Here is a 21,936-nt window from a genome sequence, read left to right on the forward strand (position 1 = left end):
GTAGGAGCTGGGACTGCTACTTTGTAGATGAAACAGGAACAAGTCTGTATGATCATGTTCACACACCACCAAGAAACCTGAAGACACAAAAGAGAATAGTAAAACCAAAAACACTCAGTTTGAAAAAATGTTGCAGTAATCCGCAAGTGCTAGTAAAAGATGTAAAAAACAGGGTATTTGGTTGATACGTTTTTTGCAAAAAATGTATACTAAGCTGCTCTACCAATCTTCACGGTATACCCTTATCAGAGCCTTATGTGTTCCTGTTTCCATAATTGTTCTCTTGTGTCTACAAGACTGGGGAGTTCCACCACTCCTCTTGGGCTATCTGCACAAAAGCTGTTCTACCCTGTATGCACACATGGATTTTTCCTCTCTGAACCCTGTTCACACAGGTTATATACAGATGATCAGGTTTTTAAATACATCAGATAGGGATTGCATACATTAGTTAGGACTGCTCTGATAAGGGTATACCGTGAAGATTGGTAGAGCAGCTTAGTATACACATTTTTTGCAAAAAACGTATCAACCAAATACCCTGTTTTTTACATCTTTTACTAGCACTTGCGGATTACTGCAACATTTTTTCAAACTGAGTGTTTTTGGTTTTACTATTCTCTTTTGTGTCTTCAGGTTTCTTGGTGGTGTGTGAACATGATCATACAGACTTGTTCACTGTGCAAGTAGCCCATGTGTTCCTGTTTCCATAATTGTTCTCTTGTGTCTACAAGACTGGGAAGTTCCACCACTCCTTTTGGGCTATCTGCACAAAAGCTGTTCTACCCTGTATGCACACATGGATTTTTCCTCTCTGAACCCTGTTCACACAGGTTATATACAGATGATCAGGTTTTTAAATACATCAGATAGGGATTGCATACATTAGTTAGGACTGCTCTGATAAGGGTATACCGTGAAGATTGGTAGAGCAGCTTAGTATACATTTTTTGCAAAAAACGTATCAACCAAATACCCTGTTTTTTACATCTTTTACTAGCACTTGCGGATTACTGCAACATTTTTTCAAACTGAGTGTTTTTGGTTTTACTATTCTCTTTTGTGTCTTCAGGTTTCTTGGTGGTGTGTGAACATGATCATACAGACTTGTTCACTGTGCAAGTAGCCCATGTGTTCCTGTTTCCATAATTGTTCTCTTGTGTCTACAAGACTGGGGAGTTCCACCACTCCTCTTGGGCTATCTGCACAAAAGCTGTTCTACCCTGTATGCACACATGGATTTTTCCTCTCTGAACCCTGTTCACACAGGTTATATACAGATGATCAGGTTTTTAAATACATCAGATAGGGATTGCATACATTAGTTAGGACTGCTCTGATAAGGGTATACCGTGAAGATTGGTAGAGCAGCTTAGTATACATTTTTTGCAAAAAAACGTATCAACCAAATACCCTGTTTTATACATCTTTTACTAGCACTTGCGGATTACTGCAACATTTTTTCAAACTGAGTGTTTTTGGTTTTACTATTCTCTTTTGTACTTTGTAGATGAGCCTTGAATGACAGTGCCTTCTTCTTTATTGCGATGTGTAGTGGGAATCTGCCCAGCTCTGCTCTGCAGGCGCTATTTGATGTGCTCCGATGGACTTGGAGAAGATGCTTGCAGAACTCTAGGTGGAATATTTCTGTCGGCCCAGCGTCCCACTTTGACCAGTTTGGGTATGAGACTGGGCCCCAGACCTCACTACCGTATAGAAGAATTGGGGCAATGATGGAGTCAAAATTTTTTAGCCATACGGTTACTGGTGCCTTGAGGTGGTACAAACGCCTTCTGATGGCATAGAAGGCTTTGGATGCCTTGTCTTTTAGTGACTCTATGGCTTGCTTGAAGCTCCCTGACTGGCTGAGTTCTAGGCCCAGGTAGGTGTACCTGTTGGTTTCTGTAAGTGGACGGTTGTCTATCATAAAGGTAGGATGGCCAGTGGGTTTCTGCTTTCTTTTCTGGAACACCATGATATTAGTTTTTTTCTCGTTGATTGGCAGTGCCCATGTGCTGCTGAAGGTCTCTAGGATTTTCAGATGATCTTGGAGGCCTTTCTCAGTTGGTGATAACAGCACGAGGTCATCTGCATACAGCAGAAATTTCACCTGGGTGTCATGGAGGGTGAGTCCTGGTGCTGAGGAGGACTCTAGGGCCACTGCCAGCTCATTGATGTAGATGTTAAAGAGCGTTGGACTGAGGCTGCAGCCCTGTCTCACTCCTCGACTTTGTTGGAAATAGGCCGTCCTCCTTCCGTTGACCTTCACACTGCAACTGTTCTCTGTGTAGGAGCTTCGGATGACATCATATGTTTTGCCTCCTATTCCGCTCCCCAGCAATTTTAGGAATAGTCATGGGTGCCACACTGAGTCGAAGGCCTTCTTGAAGTCCACAAAACAAGCGTATATCTTCCCGTTCTTTGTATTGTGGACGTGGCTCTTGATGAGGCTGTGCAGAGTGTAGATGTGGTCAGTGGTGCGGTGGTTCGGCATGAACCCTGCTTGGCTCTTGCTGAGGACATTGTGCTCGGTGAGGAAGGTGAGGATCCTCTTGTTCAGGATGCAGTTGAAGAGTTTACCTAGGTTGCTGCTGACACATATCCCTCGGTAGTTTGCTGGGTCGTACTTGTCCCCATTTTTGTGTATAGGGGTTATGAGGCCTTGGTTCCAGTTTTTGGGGAAGCAGCCGGCCTGCAAATACAAAACAAATAGTTTTGTTATCGCAGCCTGGATGTCTGGAGGGCTGTATTTCAGCATTTCTGGGAGGATCCCATCTGGACCACTGGCTTTTTTACCTTTTATCTGTGTAATCCTTTCTGTTATTTCTGTCAGTGTGATTGGTGTATCCAGAGGATTTTGGAAATCTTTGAACTTTTCCTCCATATCTTTCAGTTTTTTCACAAGCTCTTTTTGTGCCAGGTTCAGGTCTTCACTTGGGATGTCATTGTAGAGGTCCTTGAAGTACTGGAGCCAGATGTTGCCGCTCTGGATGTGGAGGCTGTTGCTTTTCTGGTGGGATCGAAGGTCATTCCACAGTTACCAAAATTTGTTGTCTTCAAGGGCATCTTGGAGTTGGAGGAGTTTGGTAGAGATGTCGTTTTGCTTTTTCTTTCTGAGGGTGGCTTTGTAATTTCGTTGTACGGTGTGGTAGGCTTCTCTCAGAGTGGGGTTATTGGGGTCTCTGTGTTTTTTATTTGAGGCCATTCTTAGAGCCTTCCGTATGGTCTTGCATTCTTTGTCAAACCAGTTGTTGGGATTTTGTTTACTCGGTCTCTTGTTGATGCTTCTTTTCAGGTCAGACATTTCTGCCATGGCATATAGAATGTTGTTAAGGTCTCTTACCGCTAGGTGTACTCCTTCTGGGTTGAGTTCATACACGTTATTATGGAAACATTGGAGCTTCTCCTTGATCTCTGGTCTGTTGATGGCATCTTTGTATTTTGGGGCCGACATCTTGGACTATTTGAAGGATGGTGGCAGGCTAAAGAGGCCGGTCTTTTGCGGGGTTTGTGAGGGTGATTTCTTTGTGGATTTGATGTATAGGAGCAGTTGGTTATGGTCTGACAGATGTGTTTGTGGGGTGACTATAAGGGCGCCAATATTTGTAGGGTCCATATCTGTGATGGCATAGTCTATCACACTGCTGCCCACATGTGAGTTTAGGGTATGTCTTCCCAGTGAGTCTCCCTTGGTGCGGCCATTGAGGATACGAAGTCCAAGGCTTCGGCATAGGTTCAACAGCGTTCTGCCACTTTTATTAACTGTGCAATCATAGCTGTTCCTGTCGGTGTGTACTGGGTTGTCACAGTCGGTATCTGCTCCAAGTATATAGATGTTTCCATCAGTGGTCAGGTAGTCTCTTTCTCTTCCCATTCTTGCGTTGAGGTCTCCGTAGATGAGAACGTTCCCAAGAATCTGGAAATAGGCAGCTTCAGTCTTTAGGGTCTCAAAGCTGTCTGGGTTGAAGTATGGAGACTCTGGAGGAGCTACGTACACTGCACAGAGGTAGATGTCGGCCACGGATGTGAGGATGAAGCGGCTTATTCTTATCCAGATGTGGCTGTCTCCTCTCTTCACTGCTCTGATATGTTCATGGAGCTCTTCTTTGTACCATACTAATATTCCTCCTGAGCTCCGGCCCTGTTTGACGTTTTTGTTTTTCTGTGCGGAGACAGAGAATTCCCTGTATCCGATGGGGACATAGGATTCTCTCTCTCTGTGATCTCTCCCTCTCTCTGTGATCTCTCCCTCTCTCTGTGATCTCTCCCTCTCTCTGTGATCTCTCCCTCTCTCTGTGATCTCTCCCTCTCTCTGTGATCTCTCCCTCTCTCTGTGATCTCTCCCTCTCTCTGTGATCTCTCCCTCTCTCTGTGATCTCTCCCTCTCTCTGTGATCTCTCTCTCTCTGTGATTTCTCTCTCTGATCTCTCTCAATTCAATTCAAATGAGCTTTATCTCTCTCTGTGATCTCTCTCTCTGTGATCTCTCTCTCTGTGATCTCTCTCTCTGTGATCTCTCTCTCTCTGTGATCTCTCTCTCTCTCTCTGTGATCTCTCTCTCTGTGATCTCTCTCTCTCTGTGATCTCTCTCTCTGTGATCTCTCTCTCTCTGTGATCTCTCTCTCTGTGATCTCTCTCTCTCTGTGATCTGTCTCTCTCTGTGATCGGTTTCTCTCTGATCTCTCTCTTTGTGATCTGTCTCCCTCTGACCTTCCTCATTACTACTAGCTAGAGGCGTAGTTAAGGGTTCATCTGAGGAGGGAGGATCGGGGGGGGGGGGGGGGGCAAAACATCTGAGTGCACCCCTAACTGGTACCCCTAATTACAGCTATGGTGGAGGAACCACAGCAGATGACCATGCGATTACTGAAAATAAACACGCAGGCAAACACTGATATTACTGCCATATGGTGACCTTATAGTGGTAGATACCAGTCCTGCAGAACATACAAGTGATTTCAGTACAGTTATAGATGGTGATTTACAGCTGATGTTCTTTCTGATGGAGCCCTTCATTTTTCCCATCCTTTCCATTTGGCCTAGACATCTGCAGTCACCCCAATGCTGAGCCGTTGCTGTATGCGTCTCTTTTACTGCACCCGCTGTTTGTCATAACTAAAGCTCTCCTCTTACTGCCTCCCATAGTAACGGCGACCACTGTGCCCCTTACATAGTAATAATGCTTTGTTTGTGCCCTGTAGATGATAAAATTGCTCCCCGAAAACACAGCATAATGATCCCCACAGTAGCCCCCACACTGTTTAATGGCCCCTGCACTGTATAATGGTGTCCACAGTAGTTCCCACACTGTACGATTGCTCCAACCGTACGCCCCAAACTGTATAATGGCTCCTGCATTAGCTCTCTAACTGTATAATGGCCCCTGCATTAGCTCCCTAACTGTATAATGGCCCCTGCACTCATAAGACCCCCGAAAGTAGTCCTTATAATGTAACCTCCACATTGCTTTAGAGTCCCCCATTGTTTATGATGCCTAACCTAAGACCGAATCCTGATGTGTCCAGTGGCAAGGCCAGGGCTGACCAACTTGCTGTCACCGCATCTGAGCACGCACAGGACTTCAGTCCCTGCACGGTACGTTGACATCAGCGCATTGGGATTCTGACTTCCTGTGCTTATGGCGGCGACTTGTCCGTTCTGTAGACCACAGGCTTAAAGCGACCTACACTCTACAAAACAGAAAGCGATAGTGCAGAGACATTGTGTCTCCCTGCTCTACCACAGAACTTAAAAGCTAAGGGCAGAGTTAGGCTGTACTTTGGGTACCACACCCACCTGCTCTTCACCCCGGCACTTGGCCTTTGGATAGGTGTTATATCTTGATATTGTGCATGAGATCACTATTATATTGGACTTTATAGGTATTGTAAAATGGAACTTTACAACAAAAAGAAATATCAGAAATGCCATTTGATTATTATTAAACACCTAATAACTTGATAACTAGGGTCTATTTTTTATACATGTGACTAAACATAGTAATTTTCAACTTTATTTTAGGCTTGCAGTATGTAGTGGATCTGAGAGTGTTGAACTCAGATAATGGTGTTGTAAAGTGTAACTTGTGCAATGTAGCAGGGAACATGATGACTATGAAGGAACACCTTGTTGGAATACAACACATTAAACTCTATATGGTAAGTGTTCAATACTTTGCTTAAATTTAGAGTTACAAGAAAAATTAAATTCATCTTTTGGAATAAGCTAGATTTCAGCATTCAATGGGTTTTCCCACAAACATACCGTATATACTCGAGTATAAGCCGAGATTTTCAGCCCAAATTTTTGGGCTGAAAGTGCCCCCCTCGGCTTATACTCGAGTCACGGTAGCGGTGGGGTCGGCGGGTGAGGGGGTGAGGGCGCTGAGGTATACTTACCTAGTCCCAGCAATCCTCGCGCTGTCCCTGCCGTCCCACGGGCTTCGGCGCTGCAGTTTCTTCCTCTCTTCAGCGGTCACGTGGGACCGCTCATTACAGAAATGAATAAGCGGCTCCACCTCCCATAGGGGCGGAGCCGCTTATTCATTTCTCTAATCAGCGGTGCCGGTGACCGCTGATAGAGAAAGAAGCTGCGGCACCGAAGACAGGAGGGGACAGCGCGAGGATCGCCAGGACTAGGTGAGTATAGCATATTCACCTGTCCTCGTTCCAGCCGCCGGGCGTCGCTCCATCTTCCCGGCCGGCGCCTCCATCTTCCCGGCGTCTCTGCTCTCTGACTGTTCAGGCAGAGGGCGCGATGACGCATATAGTGTGCGCGGCGCCCTCTGCCTGATCAGTCAGAGCAGAGACGCCGGGAAGATGGAGGCGCCGGAACGAGACGCCGGGAGCTGCAATCAAGGGAGGTGAGTATGTGGTTTTTTTTCTTTATTGCGGCAGCGGCGGCACAAATTTATGTGGAACATCTATGGGGCACAGTGAACGGTGCAGAGCACCGTATATGGCACAGCACAGCTATGGGGCACAGTAAACGGTGCAGAGCACCGTATATGGCACAGCACAGCTATGGGGCACAGTGAACGGTGCAGAGCACCGTATATGGCACAGCACAGCTATGGGGCACAGTGAACGGTGCAGAGCACCGTATATGGCACAGCACAGCTATGGGGCACAGTGAACGGTGCAGAGCACCGTATATGGCACAGCACAGCTATGGGGCACAGTGAACGGTGCAGAGCACCGTATATGGCACAGCACAGCTATGGGGCACAGTGAACGGTGCAGAGCACCGTATATGGCACAGCACAGCTGTGGGGCACAGTGAACGGTGCAGAGCACCGTATATGGCACAGCACAGCTGTGGGGCACAGTGAACGGTGCAGAGCACCGTATATGGCACAGCACAGCTGTGGGGCACAGTGAACGGTGCAGAGCACCGTATATGGCACAGCACAGCTGTGGGGCACAGTGAACGGTGCAGAGCACCGTATATGGCACAGCACAGCTATGGGGCACAGTGAACGGTGCAGAGCACCGTATATGGCACAGCACAGCTATGGGGCACAGTGAACGGTGCAGAGCACCGTATATGGCACAGCACAGCTATGGGGCACAGTGAACGGTGCAGAGCACCGTATATGGCACAGCACAGCTATGGGGCACAGTGAACGGTGCAGAGCACCGTATATGGCACAGCACAGCTATGTATGGGGCACAGTGAACGGTGCAGAGCACCGTATATGGCACAGCACAGCTATGGGGCACAGTGAACGGTGCAGAGCACCGTATATGGCACAGCACAGCTATGGGGCACAGTGAACGGTGCAGAGCACCGTATATGGCACAGCTATGGGGCACAGTGAACGGTGCAGAGCACCGTATATGGCACATCTATGGGGCACAATGAACGGTGCAGAGCACCGTATATGGCACAGCTAGGGGGCACAATGAACGGTGCAGAGCACTATATGGCACAGCTATGGGGAAATAATGATCTATTTTTATTTTTGAAATTCACCGGTAAATGCTGCATTTCCACCCTAGGCTTATACTCGAGTCAATAAGTTTTCCCAGTTTTTTGTGGCAAAATTAGGGGGGTCGGCTTATACTCGGGTCGGCTTATACTCGAGTATATACGGTAAGTCCTTTTTATACACTAGATCTTGAAATAAAAATGAGTCCTACACAAACAAATATTCCTGTGCTGAGATAATCTTATAAATGTGCCACTGCTGTGTACTGTGTAATGGCCGTGCCTGACCATACAGGGACATGGTCTGATCATATCACAGCTCCTAGGTGGGGGGAAAGCACATACAGACAGTGAAACAGCATGGAATCACAACTCATTCTTTTTATGAGGTAAAACATTGCTTAAAAGCAGGCAGTGAAATGTTTTACCTTAAAGAAAGAATCGTCTGTGTTCCCTTGCTGTAATGTCTGTATAATCTTTTGAACCTTCCTCCATGGCCCAGGAGCTGTGGTATGATCAGACCATGTCTCTGTACGGTCAGACACGGCCATTACACAGTACACAGCAGGGGCACATTTATAAGATTATCTCAGCACAGGAATATTTTATTTAACACAGTTAATTGTGGACCTTATTTTCATTCCAAGATCTAGAGGACAAAATATACTTTTTTTTCCTGGGGGACAACCCCTTTAATTATTTTTTGATCACCTTTCCCCGGCAGACTCCATTTTTCAAATCTTGTAGCTTTATGTGATAATAACTCTGCCATGCTTTAGCTTATTCTCCTGATTGATAATTGTTTTTTTGTTTTATTTTTTTGACACATTTTACTATAAGTTACTGGTAAATGTAGGTTAGGTTTTGCATTTTTTATTAATTAAAATTTCTGACATTTTAGTAAACTTGCCATGGTATTTTGTTGCAATGTTAGAAGTGTTAAAGGGAACCTGTCACCCCGTTTTTTCAATTTGAGCTAAAAATAGCGTTCAATAGGGTCTGAGCTGTATTTTACAATAGTGCCTTTATTATCCCCTGATTCCCCACCTTTGCTGCCAAAATACCTTAGTAAACCAGCCGTTTTCGGCTGTCAATCACCCCGGTCCAGTACGATGGGCGTAGCCAAATCGCTGTTTCTCCCCCACCTTTTGCTTTTCCCTAAGAAATTTCTTCCCGGCGTTGGCGTAGTATTTCGTGCCTGCACATTGAAGTCTCATCTCGCGCTTGCGCATTATGCTTTGCCCAACTGTGGGCATAGCATACAGCACATCATTGCGCATGCGCGGCTCTTCACTGTAACCTGTGTGCCTCGAAAGTCTGGATATGCAAATTGTGTTGTCCTGGATGCCGGTAAACTTTTCCCATCCAGAACTGCTAGCGTAAGTTTTGTAACAAAATCGCTTATCTATCTATCTATCTATCTATCTATCTATCTATCTATCTATCTATCTATCTATCTATCTATCTATCTATCTATCTATCTATCTATTTCTTTACAGCCATCTAGCTCATGCTATCTATGGTATTCCTTCTAACTTTCTCATTCCTTCTTTCTGTCTATTTATCTATCTCCTCTATCTAAAAGCAGATTACATACAACATACACCCTACAACAGGGGTGTCAAACTGCATTCCTCAAGGGCTGCAAACAGGTCATGTTTTCAGGATTTCCTTGTACTGCACAGGTGATAATTTAATCACCTACACACATAATGATTACAGCACCTTGTGCAAAGCTAAGAAAATCTTGAAAACACGCATGGTTTGCGGCCCTCGAGGAATGCAGTTTGACACCCCTGCCCTACAACATACACCCTGCAACATACACACTGTGACATCCACCCAGCGATATACGACTTGCAACCTACTACATGCGACATGCAATATACCACATGCAACATACCACATTTGACATGCGACATACTACATGCTAAATGCAACATATTACATGCAACAACGTGCAACACCATACGACACGCAACATGCGACTACATGCAACATGCAACAACATGTGACATGCGGCATGCGACAACATTCAAGATGCGACAATATGCGTCATGCGACGACAAGCGACATGCAACAACATGCGACATGCAAGAACATGCGACAATATGCTGCATGTGACTGCATGCGACGACGTGAACATGCGATGACATGAGGCCGCATGTGGCGACATGCAACAGCATGCAGCATGCGACATGCAAGAACATGTGACGACATGCAACATGAGGCGTCATGCGACAATATGCAGCATGCAACAACATGCAGCATGCGACATGCAACAGCATGCGACATGCAACAGCATGCGACATGCGACAGCATGCACCATACAACAACATACGGCATTCGACAATATGCGGCATGCGACGACATACGGCGACATGCACCAACATGCAACATGTGACCTGCAACGACATGCGGCAACATGCAACATACACCATACAACACATACATACAATACATACATATAGACATATAGTACATTAAACATAGAGTACATACTCACCATCATTTGTCACTTTGATCCCTGAAGCCAGTGTCATCTGTAAAAAATATTAAAATAAGAAACAACCAATATACTCCCTGTCCGCAGAAATCCAATGTAAACGAGTGTCCCTCGACGATCTCCCGTGGAGAGCATCAGCATCAGCTGATGTGACTGCTCTCCAGGGGCTCCAGGACTACAATGATGGAAGGCATGCTTTCCCAATGTATTCCCCACAATGTATTCCTACGCCCCTGTGAGAAAATAGTCCCTAGTCTCACTTCTGGCACTTCTGTTTTGGAAAAATCCCAGGCAGCTTTGCCAGAAAGTGACACTCTGAACTAAGGTAACCTCTTCAGTGATGCACTGCAGGAGCCATTGTCTCCTGTCAGTGTGTCACTGAGGGTCCTATAGAGCAGTGACATCACCCAATGTCACTGTTCTATAGGGGAGATCGTCGTGGGACACTCGTTATTAATTGGACTACGGCGAACAGGTAGTATATGGTTTATTATTTTACGTTTTTTGCAGGCACTGAAGTATGGTAAGTATGGTTAAATGAAGAATATTAAAATACCTTTTTCCTAATGTGTGTGTGTGTGTGTTTTATTAACCCTTTATTACTATTGGATTAATAATGGATAGGCGTCTTATTGACGCCTCTCCGTTATTAACCCGGCTTAATGTCACTTTACAATAGCAAGGTGACATTAACCCCTTATTACCCCACTAGATGATGGCCCAATTCTAACGCATCGGGTATTCTAGAATATGCATGTCCACGTAGTATATTGCACAGCCCACGTAGTATATTGCCCAGAGATGTAGTATATTGCCCAGCCACGTGGTATATTGCCCAGTTACATAGTATATTGCCTAGTGACGTAGTATATTGCATAGCGCAATCATGAAGCACCAGAGTAGGTAGTAACTGAGAGCAAGCTAAATTAGCTCTCCCAAAGCACCCAACGGGTGCCGAAACACCAGGACGGCTCCAAGCAGAGATCAACACAAAATAACGGAGCAAAAACATCCATAACAACATAGTAATGTATAAAAATATATAACAATTTTATTTTTGTAATTACAACAATATAATACAATATCCACACTGCATATAAGTGCTGTATGCACTATGCACATAAAAGAGGACAATAGGGAGAAGATCTGACGATAGCCAAGTAAGGGGGGGAGACTATATTACAGCCACGTAGTATATTGGCCAGTTACATAGTATATTGCCCAATCACGTAGTATATTGCGCAGCCACGTAGTATATTGCCCAGCCACGTAGTATATTGCCCAGCCACGTAGTATATTGCTCAGCCACGTAGTATATTGCTCAGCCACGTAGTATATTGCCCAGCCATGTAGTATATTGCCCAGCCATGTAGTATATTGCCCAGCCACGTAGTATATTGCCCAGTCACGTAGTATATTGCACAGCGACGTATACAGCACAGAGCCACGTAGTATATTGCCCAGCCATGTAGTATATTGCCCAGCCACGTAGTATATTGCCCAGTCACGTAGTATATTGCCCAGTCACGTAGTATATTGCACAGCGAAGTAGTATACAGCACAGAGCCATGTAGTATATTGGCCAGTCACGTAGTATATCGCCCAGCCAGGTTTGTCACAGGTGAAAAAATAAACAATAAACACATACTCACCTTTCCGAAGGCCCCTTGTAGTCCACGGCAGCTTGCGGTCCCAGGGTTGGTATCAGAGCGCAGGACCTGTGATGACGTCGCAGTCACATGACCGTGACGTCATGGCAGGTCTTTTTAGTGCAGGCGTGCAGGGCCTGTGATGATGTCACGGTCACATGACCGTGACGTCATGGCAGGTCCTTCTGCCATACCATCTTTGCCACCGGAAACTGCAGCGGAAGATGGCGGCTGGCGGCAGCGGCTCAGCGAACTACGGAGGGTGAGTATAGCAGTTTTTTTTTAATTTATTTATTTATTTTTTTTATTATTATTTTTAACATTACATTTTTTACTATTGATGCCGCATAGGCAGCGTCAATAGTAAAAAGTTTGGGGACACACAGGGTTAATAGCAGCGGTAATGGAGTGCGTTACCCGCTGCAAAACGCGGTCCGTTACCACCGGCATTAACCCTGTGTTAGCGGTGACCGGAGGGGAGTATGCGGGCGACAGTCACTGACTGCGGGGAGTAAGGAGTGGCCATTTTCTTCCGGACTGTGCCTGTCGCTGATTGGTCGAGGCAGCCATGACAGGCAGCTGGCGAGACCAATCAGCGAATGAATAACCGTGACAGAAGGACAGACAGACAGACAGACGGAAGTGACCCTTAGACAATTATATAGTAGATATCCCACCGCTACACGGAAGTGGGAAGAGAGGGGCTAAGTGCCGGAATTGGCGTATCTCACAGGTGCGCCATTTCTGGGGCGGCTGCGGACTGGTATTTGTACCCGAGGGGGGGGGGGCAATATCCATGGCCCCTCTCTAGGCTATGAATATAAGCCTGCAGCTGTCTGCGTAGTCTTTTTGGCTATAAAATATAGGGGGACCCCACGTAATTTTTTTTGGGGGGGTCCCCCTATTTTAATAGCCAGTAAAGGCTGATATTGATAGTAGGCTACAAATATTGGCCCCGGCCGTCGGCTTTCTCCCTCTGGCGCAGCAAATTGCACAATTAAAGTAGGGGGACCCCCCCAAAAAAATGATGTGGGGTCCCCCTATATTTTATAGCCAGAGAGGCTACGCAGACAACTGCGGGCTAATATTCATAGCCTAGAGAGGGGCCATGGATATTGCCCCCCCCCCCCCCCCCCCCCCGGCTACAAATACCAGTCCGCAGCCGCCCCAGAAATGGCGCATCTGTGAGATGCGCAAATTCCGGCACTTAGCCCCTCTCTTTCCACTCCCGTGTGGTGGTGGGATATGGGGTAATAAGGGGTTAATGTCACCTTGCTATAGTAAGGTGACATTAAGCCGGGTTAATAACGGAGAGGCGTCAATAAGATGCCTATCCATTATTAATCCAATAGTAATAAAGGGTTAATAAAACACACACACACATTAGGAAAAAGGTATTTTAATATTCTTCATTTAACCATACTTACCATACTTCAGCGCTTGCAAAAAAACGTAAAAAAATAAACCGTATACTACCTGTCCGCCGTAGTCCAATTAGTAGCGAGTGTCCCACGACGATCTCCCCTATAGAACAGTGACATCGGGTGATGTCACTGCTCTATAGGACCCTCAGTGACACACTGACAGGAGACAATGGCTCCTGCAGTGCATCACTGAGAGGTTACTAGAGTTCAAAGTCTCACTTTCTGGCAAAGCTGCCTGGGATTTTTCCAAATCAGCAGTGCCAGAAGTGAGACTAGCGACTATTTTCTCACAGGGGCGTAGGAATACATTGTGGGGAATACCTTGGGGAAGCATGCCTTCCATCATTGTGGTCCTGGAGCCCCTGGAGAGCAGTCACATCAGCTGATGCTGCTGTTCTCCACGGGAGATCGTTGAGGGACACTCGTTTAAATTGGATTTCTGCGGACAGGGAGTATATAGGATGTTTGTTATTTTATTTTTTTTTACAGATGACACTTGCTTCGGGGATCAAAGTGACAAGTTATGGTGGGTATGTACTCTATGTTTAATGTACTGTATGTCTATATGTATATATTGTATGTATGTGGTGTATGGTGCATGTCGCCGCATGTCGCATGCCACCGCATGTCGTCCCATGTCGCATGTCACATGGTGCATGTTGTTACATGTAGTCGCATGTCGTTGCATGCCGTTGCATGTCGCATGTTGTTGCATGTTGTCGTATGTTGTTGCATGTTGTCGCATGTCGTTGCATGTCGTTGCATGTTGCACGTCGTCGCATGATGCCGCATGTTCTTGCATGTCATCGCTTGTTGCATGTTGTTGCATGTCGCATGTTGTTGCATGTCGTCGCATGGCGCATATTGTCGCATGATGCATATGGTTGCATGTTGTTGCGTGTCGCATATTGTCACATGTTGTTGCATGTCACATGTCGCACGTAGTCGCATGTTGTTGCATGCCGCATGTTGCATGTTGTCGTTGCATGTCGCATGCCACATGTTGTTGCATGTCGCATGTCGTTTGTTGTCGCATGTAGCATGTTGCATGTAATATGTTGCATGTCGCATGTAGTATGTTGCATGTCACATGTGGTATGTTGCATGTGGTATATTGCATGTCGCATGTAGTAGGTTGCAAGTCGTATATCGGAGGGTGTATGTTGTAGGGTGTATGTCACGGGGTGTATGTTGTATGTAATCTGCCTTTAGATAGATGAGATAGATAAAGAGATAGAAAGAAGGAATGAGAAAGTTAGAAGGAATACCATAGAATGAGATAGATAGCTGTAAAGAAGTAGAAAGATAGATAGATAGATTAGATAGATAAGCGATTTTGTTACAAAACTTACGCTAGCAGTTCTGGATGGGAAAAGTTTACCGGCGTCCAGGACAACGCAATTTGCATATCCAGACTTCCGGGGCACACAGGTTACAATGGAAAACCGCGCATGCGCAATGATGTATTGTATACTTTGCCAACAGTTGGGCAATACATACTGCGCATGCGCTAGAGCGGAATCCACTGCGGAACTGCAAAAAATGAGCGCGATCTGTGCCGAGTTACGTCAGACACACCGAGGAGGGCGGGGAGAGACAGCGATTTGGCAACGCCCATCAGACCGGACCAGGGTGATTGACAGCCGAAAACGGCAAGTTTACTAACGTATTTTGGGAGCAAAGGTGGCGAATCGGGACAATAAAGACACTATTGTAAAGCACAGCCTAGGCCCTATTGAACGCTATTTTCAGCTCATATTGAAAAAACTGGGTGACAGGTTCCCTTTAAAATTTAGCAGCAATTTTTAATTTTTTAAAGGAAATTTGCAAATCTTATTTTTTATAGATCTATTCAGTTTTGAAGCAACTTTGGGGGACCTACAATTTGGAAAACCCTGAAAAGTGATGCCATATAAAAATGGCACTCCTCAAGTTATTAAAAACTGTTGATAAGAAATTTGTTAGCTCCTCTGGTGATTTACAGGAATTAATGCAACGTCATATTAAAATGACAAATAATATAATAGTGATTATTAGCCCTGGGATTAAATGTGTGCTAGAGAAAAAAAACAGTTAATTCCTCCAGATTGTTAAAGAAAAATTATAATAGTGAGCATACGTTGTACATGCATTGACTGTTGGAATCAGATGGAGAGTACCTAGTATGGATATGAAAACATCAATGTCTTGTTAGGATTCTTCGTGGTGTCATAGATGTTCGTTCTTTGCAAAAGGATTCTCCGGTTTGCGAGTGTGGCAGGTGGGCAGCCGATGCTGCAGATAATCCTGACTGTATAAAGTTGGAGCGCTGTCCCTGCTGGTAACAAGCGCTCGTACTTGGCGTGTAATGTCTATGATGCCTGCAGGTCACGTGATGCTTGTAACCATGTGAGGATGACGCGATGAAGTACAGTGGACGATAAGGACCAGATTCCTAAGCATTTCGGAAATCTTATCGGTTTCCTTGCTCAGGGATGGTCCTTTCTGCAGCTATGTGGGTTTAAATAGCCATAGAGATCCAATCATGGTGTCAGTCTTCAAAGGCAAACAGTTCAATCTCGTTGTTTAAACCTCTTGGCTTTAAAGTATCAAGTTGGAATATCCGAAGTAGTAGCTGCTATCGATGTCTATAGCTGTGATTTGATAGCTGCTACTGCGCATGCGCCCGCGGTGCCATCTTACTGGAGAAGAAAAAACAATCCTCCTCCAAGATGGCGCCACCTTTGCCTGCACAGTAGCAGCTCGGAGATAGATGAGAGGAGGATTTTTTTTAAAGTATGTACAGACATTCATTATGCAATCTAGGGGGCAGGTCAGTGAGGGAGCAGTGATATGTCAGCAGTCTGCATTATGAATATCTAGTCAAAGCACCACAAGCAGACCCCTCCTCCAGACCGCCCTAGGGCACGAGCATATCATTAACTAAAAACTGAAAATAAAGATTAAACAACCACAACAAGATGGATTTCATCACCCAGGTATCATTGTAATCAGTATAGTGGCACTGACCTGACACTGTGTGTAGGTTACTGTGCACAATCCTAGTACTGTGCATGTCGTGTCTCCCTATTTGATGTGGGCTCCGGTGCTGAGCTCACATCTTTCCTGGCACATGTCAGCTATTTTGAGCAGCTGACGTGCGCGGAATAGCCGCGGGTGGAATTGTTATCCACCCGTGGCTATTAACCCGTTAAATGTTGCTGTCAAATGCTGACAGCGGCAATTAATATGCATTTTTGGCAATTGCGTTGGAAATCCACCCATCAGTGACCCCTCCGTCACGTGATCGGGGGTCACCGATGGGTTGGCCTGACATCCTCTATGGTTGTCACTGCCGGATTGCTATGAGTGCCGCCCGGTGGTCGGCGCACATAGCAAGTGAGGCATTCTACTGCATACAGGTGATCTGATTATCACTTGTATGTAAGCAGAGCCGATCGGGTTATGGCAGCTTCTAGTCTCCATGGAGACTATTGTAAAAAAAAAAAAAAAAAAATTGCCAAAAGTAAACAAATTGTTTTTTAAAAAAATATAAAAGTTCAAATCACCCCCCTTTCACCCCATTCAAAATAAAAAAATCAAACATACACAGATTTGGTATCGCCGCGTTCAGAATTGCCCGATCTATCTTTAAAAAAAAAGGATTAACCTGATTGCTAGATGGTGTAACAAGAGAAAAATTTAAAACGCCAGAATTACATTTTTTTGGTCACACAACATTGCATTAAAATGCAATAACGGGCAATCAAAAGATCGTATCTGCACTAAAGTGGTATCATTAAAAACGTCTGCTCGGCACATAAAAAAATAGGCCCTCAGGATCACAAAAAATGGAGACACTACGAGTATTGGAAGATGGCATTTTTTTTTTTCTTTTTATCCAAATTCTGGATTTTTTTCACCTTTTTTAAGTAAAAAAGAACCTAGACATGTTAGCTGTCTATGGACTTGTAATGAACTGGAGAATCATAATGGCGGGTCAGTTTTAGCATTTGGTGAACATGGTAAAAAAAAATTCAAAAAAACTTTGTGGAATTACACTTTTTTTGCAGTTTCACTGCACTTGGAATTTTTTTTCCCCTTTTTTGAGTACCGTACATGATATGGTAAAACCAATGGTATCATTCAAAAGTACAACTTTTCCCACAAAAAACAAGCCCTCACATGGCCAGATTGACAGAAAAATAAAAAGTTATGGCTCTGGGAAGAAGGGGAGTGAAAAGCAGAAACTCAAAAATGAAAAAGGGTTTCTTCTCAAAGAGGTTAAGCCTGGAAAACCTCTTTAACCCCTTAAAGCCCGCCGATACGCCTTTTAACGGCGGCAGTTAAGGGTACTTAAACCACAGCGCCGTTAATTAGCGGCGCTGTGGAAAAAGTGAATAGCGCCCCCCAGAGTCCGATTTTCTCCGGGGTCTCGGCTGCCGGGGGTAGCCGAGACCCCAGAGAACATGATTCGGGGTTTTTTTTTACCGACCCCGCTTTCGCAAAAAAAAAAAAGCGATTTCCCTTTTAATTTCTCTGTCCTCCGATGTGATCGCACATCAGAGGACAGAGAAAAGGGGTCCCAGATAGCCCCCCGATACTCACCTGTCTCCCCCGGTGCTCCTCGTGGCTCCCGATGGGCGCCACCATCTTTTTCCGGCAAAAAAATGGCGGGCGCATGCGCAGTGCGCCCGCCGGCCGGCACCGGGAGAATCTTTGGGGTCTCGGCTGCCGGGGGTAGCCGAGACCCCAAAGAACATGATCGGGGTCGGTTTTACCGACCCCTGTTTTGCGATCGCCGGTAATTAACTGTTTACCGGCGACCGCAAAAAAAAAAAAAGCAATGTGTAATTCTCTGTCCTCTGATGTGATCGCACATCAGAGGACAGAGAAATAGGGGGATTCGGGGACTGTATTATACTTACCGGTGTCCCTGGGTCCTCCTGCGTCCTCTCCTGCCCGCCGGCGTCTTCATGAGGAAAAAATATGGTGGGCGCATGCGCAGTGCGCCCGCCATCTGTCGCCATCTGCCGGCCGGCAGGAGAAAGCAGTTGGGGCTAAAATTAGGGTTAGGGCTGGGGCTAAATTTAGGGTTAGGGTTGGGGCTAAATTTAGGGTTGGGGCTAAATTTAGGGTTAGGGTTCGGGCTAAATTTAGGGTTAGGCTTCTTTCACACTTACGTCGAAACGTAAAATGTGAATGTGAAAATTGTGCACAACGTGGGCAGCGGATGTAGTTTTTCAACGCATCCGCTGCCCAATCTATGTCCTGGGGAGGATGGGGCGGAGTTACGGCCACGCATGCGCGGTCAGAAATGGCAGACGCGACGTACAAAAAAAGTTACATTGAACGGTTTTTGTGCCGACGGTCCGCCAGAACACAACTGATCCAGTGCACAACGGACGCGACGTGTGGCCATCTGTCGCAATCCGTCGGCATTTGCAGGATCGTTTTTTTTGTCCAAAACGACGGATTGCGACGGATGCCAAACAACGCAAGTGTGAAAGTAGCCTTAGGGTTGGGGCTAAAGTTAGGGCTAGGGTTGGGGCTAAACTTAGGGTTAGAGTTGGGATTAGGGTTAGGGTTTGGATTAGGGTTGGTATTAGGGTTAGGGTTGGCATTAGGGTTATGCTTGGGATTAGGGTTAGGTTTGGGATTAGGGTTAAGGTTAGGGTTGTGATTAGGGGTGTATTGGGATTAGGGTTAGGTTTGAGGTTAGGTTTGAGATTATGATTAGGGGTGTGTTGGATTTAGGGTTTTGGTTAGGGTTGACATTAGGGTTGTTTTGGGGTAAGGGTTGTGATTATAGTTAGGGTTAGTGATTAGGATTATGGATCGGGCTGGGATTAGGGTTAGGGGTGTGTTGGGGTTAGGGTTGGAGCTAGAATTGGGGGGTTTCCACTGTTTAGGTACATCAGGGGGTCTCCAAACACGACAGCCAATTTTGCGCTCAAAAAGTCAAATGGTGCTCCCTCCCTTCTGAGCTCTGCCGCCGCCCAAACAGTGGGTTAACCCCACATATGGGGCATCAGCGTACTCGGGATAAATTGGACAACAACTTTTGGGGTCCAATTTCTCCTGTTACCCTTGTGAAAATAAAAACTTGGGGGCTACAAAATCTTTTTTGTGGAAAAAAAAATATTTTTTATTTTCATGACTCTGCATTATAAACTTCTGTGAAGCACTTGGGCATTCAAAGTTCTCCCCACACATCTATATAAGTTCCTTGGGGGGTCTAGTTTCCAAAACGGGGTCACTTGTGGGGGGTTACTACTGTTTAGGTACATCAGGGGCTCTGCAAACGCAACCTTACACCCACAGACCATTCTATCTAAGGCCTCTTTCAGATGTCCGCGTCTCCGGTACGTGTAGTGACAGTTTTCTCATGTACCGGAGACACTGACACACGTAGACCCTTTCAAAAGAATGGGTCTATGCACAATCCAGAATTCATCCCTTCTTCTCAGCAGCATTTGCTGGAAAGAAGGGATGAATCATCTTTTTTTTTTTCTTTCCCCTTAAAAATAAAGTTAATGCGTCCCCTCCCGCCTCCCATCCCCTGTGCGCCCCCCCCTCCCGGCTGGCCAGGAAATACTCACCCAGCTCCAAGCTCCAGCGATGTCACCTCTCAGCGGCTGCAGCCTGTGCTGTGTGAGCGGTCACGTGAGACCGCTCATTACAGTGGGGGAATATGCGCATATTACTCACTGTAATTAGCGGTCCCACGTGACTGATCACACAGGAGAAGCTGCAGCCGCTGAGAGGAGAGAGGAGACATCGCAGGAGCTAGGTGAGTATTTCTATGCAAGGGGTCGGGCGGCGCACGGGGGATGGGAGGGGGGAGTCACACGCAAACTTTATTTTTAACAAAAAAAAAAAAAAATGATCTTTCATCTCTTCTCTCCTGCGGGGGAGAAGAGATGAATGCGGCTTCAGCACCACACAGGGGGGACAGCGCTTAGTGTAGCGCTGTCTCTCCTGCATGGTCCGTGTTGTCCTCAGGCGGCACACGTGCGGCACACGGATGCCGCACGTGTGCCACACTGATGTGCTACGTGAGCACACGGACACAGATAATTCCGGTACCGGAATTATCTGGACGTCTGAAAGAGGCCTAAGACTGCATTCCAAAACGGCGCTCCTTCCCTTCCAAGCTCTGCCGTGCGCCCAAACAGTGGTTTACCCCCGCATATGGGGCATCAGCGTACTCAGGATAAATTGGACAACAACTTTAGTGGTCCAATTTCTCCTGTTACCCTTGTGAAAATAAAAACTTGGGGGCTACAAAATCTTTTTTGTGGAAAAAAAAATATTTTTTATTTTCACGACTCTGCATTCTAAACTTCTGTGAAGCACTTGGGCATTCAAAGTTCTCACCACACATCTAGATAAGTTCCTTGAGGGGTCTAGTTTCCAAAATGGGGTCACTTGTGGGGGGTTACTACTGTTAAGGTACATCAGGGGCTCTGCAATCGCAACATAACGCCCACAGACCATTCTATCTAAGTCTGCATTCCAAAACGGCGTTCCTTCCCTTCCGAGCTCTGCCGTGCTCCCAAACAGTGGTTTACCCGAACATATGGCGCATCAGCGTACTCGGGATAAATTGGACAACAACTTTAGTGGTCCAATTTCTCCTGTTACCCTTGTGAAAATAAAAACTTGGGGGCTACAAACTCTTTTTTGTGGAAAAAAAAATATTTTTTATTTTCACGACTATGCATTCTAAACTTCTGTGAAGCACCTGGGGGTTTAAAGTGCTCACCACACATCTAAATAAGTTCCTTAAGGGGTCTAGTTTCCAAAATGGGGTCACTTGTGGGGGGTTTCCACTGTTTAGGCACATCAGGGGCTCTCCAAACGCGACATGGCGTCCGATCTCAATTCCAGCCAATTCTACATTGAAAAAGTAAAACTGCACTCCTTCTCTTCCAAGCTCTGTGGTGCGCCCAAACAGTGGTTTACCCCCACATATTGGGTATCGACGTACTTAGGAGAAATTGCACAACAACTTTTGTGGTCTAATTTCTCCTGTTACCCTTGTGAAAATAAAAATTTGTGGGCGAAAAGATCATTTTTGTGTAAACAAATGCGATTTTTTTATTTTCACGGCTCTACGTTATAAACTTATCCTTCTCAAGGTGCGGAGAAAGATAAGCGAAATGCGCGTCGGTGTTGGCGTGGCGCGTGTCCAGACTCAGACACACTATGGGTAAGCAAGGCTAATGTGGGGGAACTTGGGCTTCATGTACTGTGCGCTCATCCACCATTATTTTTGGTGTTACACTGCTTCTGCCCATTACTGTTTGGTTCTCCTTGCAATAATATGCACTAAGCACTTTATTTATTGCCCATTTGTGTATCTGGATGTGTGGACATTGGTAGCCTTCACTACCTGATCCCAGTCTGTTTAATTATTTTGTAACTAATAAAAATTTACCTTTCTA

General features: G+C 45.7%; 1 protein-coding gene across 2 annotated transcripts in view; it reads left to right on the forward strand.

Annotated features, from left to right (window-relative positions):
* The window catches only part of LOC138642408 (uncharacterized), a 125,528-nt gene that overhangs the window by 33,163 nt on the left and 70,429 nt on the right, over positions 1–21,936 (forward strand). For both annotated transcript variants that reach the window (XM_069730539.1, XM_069730538.1), the window contains one exon: positions 6,021–6,157. In XM_069730539.1, the coding sequence (XP_069586640.1) occupies positions 6,021–6,157 (137 nt within the window). The remainder of the gene's footprint in view (positions 1–6,020; positions 6,158–21,936) is intronic.

This window comes from Ranitomeya imitator, chromosome 6 (assembly GCF_032444005.1).
Source record: "Ranitomeya imitator isolate aRanImi1 chromosome 6, aRanImi1.pri, whole genome shotgun sequence".
Taxonomy (NCBI): Eukaryota; Metazoa; Chordata; class Amphibia; order Anura; family Dendrobatidae; genus Ranitomeya; species Ranitomeya imitator.